Source organism: Triplophysa rosa, linkage group LG18 (genome assembly GCF_024868665.1).
Source record: "Triplophysa rosa linkage group LG18, Trosa_1v2, whole genome shotgun sequence".
In the NCBI taxonomy this organism is placed as follows: Eukaryota; Metazoa; Chordata; class Actinopteri; order Cypriniformes; family Nemacheilidae; genus Triplophysa; species Triplophysa rosa.
This window is the reverse complement of record NC_079907.1, coordinates 746,200-752,163: the sequence shown is the minus strand read 5'-3', so window position 1 is coordinate 752,163 and position 5,964 is coordinate 746,200. Positions and strand designations below refer to the sequence as shown.

General features: G+C 37.3%; 1 protein-coding gene across 1 annotated transcript in view; it reads left to right on the top strand.

Annotated features, from left to right (window-relative positions):
* Positions 1-311: 311 nt before the first annotated feature.
* The window catches only part of tbata (thymus, brain and testes associated), a 9,504-nt gene continuing 3,851 nt past the window's right edge, over positions 312-5,964 (top strand). The window contains exons 1-5 of the mRNA XM_057359086.1: positions 312-328; positions 517-709; positions 4,096-4,236; positions 4,697-4,785; positions 4,932-5,099. Of these exons, the coding sequence (XP_057215069.1) occupies positions 520-709; positions 4,096-4,236; positions 4,697-4,785; positions 4,932-5,099 (588 nt within the window). The 5' untranslated portion in view covers positions 312-328; positions 517-519. The remainder of the gene's footprint in view (positions 329-516; positions 710-4,095; positions 4,237-4,696; positions 4,786-4,931; positions 5,100-5,964) is intronic.

Genomic DNA, 5,964 nt, shown 5'->3' with positions numbered 1-5,964 from the left:
AGATTATTATTATTGCTCTACTCTCTTGTTTATGTCATTATTATTCTGCATTACATTTTCTTTATTTATTGTCTGTTTGTTCCAATGTTTTCTACTGTATACAGCTGCTTTGAAAAACTTTTAAATTGTGAAAAGTGCTAAAAGAATAAACTTGACTTGACTCTGGAAGCACACGTGTAAGAGTAATCTGTCATAAGAAAGTGTCTTGCAGTAATGACAGATGAGGAAGTGTCAGTGTGTTTTTGGCTGCGCTGTTGGAGATTTCCTTTTGTGTTGTTCTGGGTCTCCAGGCAACTACAGCAAACATCACAGAGAGAGAGAGAGAGGGGTGAGTTCTGTATCTTACTGTACTTTTAAATGAATTACATTTTACATGGATCAATGCATGAATGAGGACCCTTGAATGAAGACGCTCGGAAAGTATTGTGATGTTTAATTGGTGAACTTTTGTCCTGTCTGACAGAAGATAATCAGAATTAGAATAATTGTAACTTGACGTGAATTCTCTTTCTTGAGATTATGGAGACGTCAGATGAGCGCGCGAGCCCTGATTCTGTGCTGAATAAGAACACACGGGAGAAGTTGACCTGTGACACCCCGGGCACGAGCAGGACCAACACCAGAAGCGGTGTCCGCTTCGGGTCCCTGAGCCATCATTCCTTCTTCTCCAGACACAACCCTCATCCACATCGAGTCAGACACATGCAGGGTGAGACACGTCAGTCCTGACAGAAGAGTGAAAGACAGCGTCTGTGTTGTGTAATTGGCTGTTTGGTGAAGTGTCAGGAGGAGTTCAGTCGTGTTATAATGCGGTTGGGTTGTAGTGAGTCTTTCATTCACTGAAAAAAATGATTATGTGCTTTAGTAGATTAACTAGTATATTATGTGCCTTACTAGATTAACTAGTAGATTATGTGCTTTAGTAGATTAACTAGTAGATTATGTGCTTTAGTAGATTAACTAGTAGATTATGTGCTTTCGTAGATTAACTAGTAGATTATGTGCCTTCGTAGATTAACTAGTAGATTATGTGCATTACTAGATTAACTAGTAGATTATGTGCTTTAGTAGATTAACTAGTAGATTATGTGCCTTCGTAGATTAACTAGTAGATTATGTGCTTTAGTAGATTAACTAGTAGATTATGTGCCTTCGTAGATTAACTAGTAGATTATGTGCTTTACTAGATTAACTAGTAGATTATGTGCTTTAGTATATTAACTAGTATATTATGTGCTTTACTAGATTAACTAGTATATTATGTGCTTTACTAGATTAACTAGTATATTATGTGCTTTAGTAGATTAACTAGTAGATTATGTTCTTTAGTAGATTACCTAGTATATTATGTGCCTTACTAGATTAACTAGTAGATTAACTAGTAGATTATGTGCTTTACTAGATTAACTAGTAGATTATGTTCCTTAGTAGATTAACTAGTATATTATGTGCTTTACTAGATTAACTAGTAGATTATGTGCTTTAGTAGATTAACTAGTAGATTATGTGCTTTACTAGATTAACTAGTAGATTATGTGCCTTAGTAGAACCCAGATAGCACAGGTACATCTGTAAGATGTCTGCTAAAGATCTGGAGATCTGGAAAACATCTGCTGTGTAAAAACATCTGCTAAACATCTTAGAAAGAGCTGTTGTACATCCATTCTAAATCCTACACATCTTACAGACATCTTCTAGAGGTCTATATGACATCTGACAGCAGACGTCTCAGAGATGTAGGGTAGATGAGCAAACAGCATCTGACAGATGTCTTGCAGATGAAAATGCAGACTTCAGATAGATGTCTGCCAGATGTACGTGTGTATCAGGGAAGTTATTAAAATACGCTTAATATAATTATGTTCCTGTTTTTAACAAAAAAATTGAGTTAAAATATGGTAAAAATCTTGGGGAATTAAATCTACTAATTTTGGTTGTTAAGATTTTAATTATTTTGTTTGAGTAATTTTAATTGAACAAATTATTAAGTAAATCCAACTCAATTTATTTATGTTAAACCCATTTAAATTGGTCAAATTAAGTTTACTTATTTATTTTGTGTCGAGACTACATAAATCATTTTTGTAGATATAACTACTTTGGCAGTTGATCTGTAGTTCCCAGCATGCTTGGCATCTGACTGCATTAGGAGATTCCAGATTAAATTTGGGGTGTCCGATTTCCGAATTACGCTTGTTTAGACAAAGTCGGGCCGAGTACCAAAACAACTTTGTAGCCCACCAGCAGTAAGGTGCACAGTGCACAGGACGGACATTAGTGGAGCCGAGCGCTGACCAAAGCGACAGATGGGGGTAGGGGTGTGTCTGTTTTGGTGATTTGAACATCAACAATGGCTAAGAGAAATCGGACACCCCACCTTTAAGTGTCATTTTAAGTGTTTTTCAGTAAAAAGAAAGACTTGTTTGTGTTTTTTGTTGATTTATCTTTGAGATTTAGGAGAGTTTTGGTATTATGTTTTAAGTTGTTACTGTTGTTCAGAAGAGCGGTGCTTGTGCCTCGGCTGATATGAGTCATGGAGCAGTCTCAGCTCACTTGACCATCTATGTTGTAAAAAATATAGTATTTTTAATATGAAAGTAAGTGATCCGTGAAGTTTGAGTTAGATACATGTTTATGTTCAGTGAAGTTTTTTTGTTTACTTTAAGTAACATTTACTTGATACTTTAACAAAAACTAAATGTATTTAATAAGTAGAATTTACTTTATTCTGGTTAGTAAGTTGTACTTGAATTATAGCAGCAAATTTTTCTTAAAAAATGTTCGTGCAAATTGTTACGAGGATTTTATTAAGTAAATTGTACAAGTTATTTTTTTCAGTGTTCTGTGCTGAAGGAAAAGTTTGATTACAATTAAGTGTCACTTATTCACATAGAATAATAGTCGACTGATTTAAACCTTGGGAATTATGTTGTGATTAACAAAAATCTAAAGTAAAACTAAAAACATTCAATTATAATTGAGCTTTCTAATAAAATAAACTAATATGTTTGTATTATAAATAAGTGTTTGTAGAATACTTTGCCATCCACACTCTAAAAAATACATTTATTTTGTAAAAGGGGACAAACCCACCTGTGCTGGGTTGTTTTAACCCATTGTTGGGTGAAATATAAACATTTTCAGGGTTGATTGATTGAAAATAAAACATTTTTATATACAAAACATTGAAGATTTTCAAGATCACAAGAAACATTTCAGTAAAGTGAGCCTTAACTTTTGAACTGTATTGTGAATTATAATATATTTTTTATCGTCTAAGTGTTAAAACTTTTATTTTGTTACAAACATATGACTTACTCTTAATACATTCAGATGAATTGTTAAATGAGGAAAATTACTTTTCATGAATGTAGTTCATTTAGTGTTTATGCACAGATTTCCTGATGATTAGAATGAGTTTTCACACGTGAGCATACAGTACAGTTTCTTTATAATACTTGACGTGTGCCCACGTTACCTCCTGCAGTAAAACATTGAGTCTATTGCAAATGTGAGTTCTTCACACCGAACGAGACAAAGTGTGAATGCATTCATGTTTTTATTTTAAAAACCTGCCCACATCTTTTTTAAAGACATCATCACGTATGTTTTTAAGGCAACGGGAGTCCGGCACCAGAGTAAAAACAGCCTTCACATCGGAGGGTCTCCATGGAAATCCCTACAAAGCTTTGACAATGTGTTGTGAGGTGTTGTTTCGAGCCACAGGTGTGTTTTCTGTGATTGACAGCTGTATCAGAACACCACATGAACAGCTTGGACCTTCACGCTCTCTCTCCTCACAGCTGTTGTGTCCCTCAGCATTAACCTGCCATCATTTCCTTAAGCTTTTCATTTCCTTTAGCAGCTGTTTGGAACTTCGCTTGAATCTCATGAAACTCAAGTGTGAGGACTGAAGAAAGGTTTGCTCACAACCGGGGTTCAGTGCTTTTTGCTGCTTCGGGCGGGAGGAGCGGCTTTTGATCAGGCCGTGCATGTATGCTGCACTGCAGATATGTTCAGCGGGGTCCTGGTACGGTCCCCTGTGGTACCCCGGACCACACAAACATCAAACGCTCTTTTACTTCTGTACTGCAGGTCTTAATGGTAAGCCAGTCTGTACGGTGAATGATGACTGGTATGGCTTCACCCCCCTCTGTCCACATCCACTCATCAAGAGTCAAGTACCTGTGATCCGCTCCCCCGACATGAGTCCAGATTCCTCTGGACCACGAGCAGGTACCGTACGTAACTGTATTCTCATTGTATGTAAAATAACACACATGAAACCTTTGCTTAAGTCTCATGTGTTTCTCAGATATTTCTCCTGAGAAATAGAAGAGATGAGAAGAGATGTGTCAAACTGAGCTCAGCTTTGTCAAGTCTGCAATCAAAAGTCAATTTCATTGAGGATCTCAATAAGAACTCAAACATTTCTCATCAAATTTCCTCAAATCCAGTTTATTTTACCTCTATAATCTTGAATCTACATTCATTCACACCTTTATACTTTTATGTGTTTCAACAATTACATTCTTTAGATTCTCTTATTTTAGGAGAAACATCTTGAGACTGAAACGAGAGACAACTGAGAACTCCATCACATCACATGAGTTATGAAATCTCTCTGAAAAAGCAACGTCTGGTTGTTGTTCTTCACTTGCTTCTGTCTCTTTTGCTCTTTCTCCATCATCCACAGTGTTTCTCTCTGAGAGCTGGCGTGAGGAACTGAAAGATTTGGCCGCTAAAGTTCGTCTCACCGCTGAGAACGACAATGAAAAGAGCGAGGTACTCGACCTTCTGTAACAGATGTGACAGAAATCACTTCAGCATTAACACTCTTATAACACTGTTAGACAGAGAATGATTTTAACGTAACAAACACGGATGATGATATCAGTTAAAAGAGTTTACTGTCATGTGTCTCTATATAGAAGCTGATGGACGAGGAGGCTCCTCGCAGGAAGACGCAGTATTCTGCTCAGTCCGGACGCATCATCCCGTCCACATCATGGGGAAAGAAGCGCAGCAGCAGGACTTCACACAGACGTCTGGGAGCACAGAGACGACAGACACAACCCCTGGAAGGGATGGAGCTCAGAGTACGACACACTCATGCACACTAACTAGACACGCTTCTGACAGGCAGGAATGAATGTGATTCATCTTGACGGTGTGGAAAGAGCCGGGTCAGTTTGAACTCAGGACTCAGAGGACGTGGAGTTACCTCACACATCCATCCAGAAAAAAACATTATTACTGTATGCAGTGTGAATCTCATGCAGCATAGATTGTATACAGTATATCTCTCGCTCGCTTGCTCACTCTCAATTTAAAGGTACTTTATCTTCATGATTGTGTTTGTTTACAATATTGCTAAAGCATTACACACAAAACAAGTACTGACAAGAAATATAGACAGTTTCAGTGACAACATAAACTTACTGCTCATGCGCGCGTTTGTGGACTGCCCTTAACTTCCGGTACACATTCACAAACAACAGAGCGCCTGTAGATTATTTCTGATAACAATCAAAAGAAACCGAGAAGAAGCGTTAATTGGCTAAACTCGTCTCTCCAATATTTTGAGTTTAGACTGCGATACCAAGCTCAACCGCTAGATGTCAGTGTACCACATGGTTTCTTTAATGCGACCGAACTACCGGACCCATTCTACAAATTGTTTATTTAATAAAATGAACACACAACAAAACTCGACAAATAGTAAAGGTTAAAATAATAATACAAAGTAATATTAACATAAATAAAATAAAATATAAACAGTTATATTGTCAGACACTAGCCGAACACAGACCGGAAGTTAACTGCAGTCCCGGCGCGCGCATCCAATGAAACGTCTATACAAGAACAAAATAAAAGCAAACAATAAGTTGGTAAGAGAAGGTCTCTCTCTCTCTCTCTCTCTCTCTCTCTCTCTCTCTCTCTCTCTCTCTCTCTCTCTCTCTC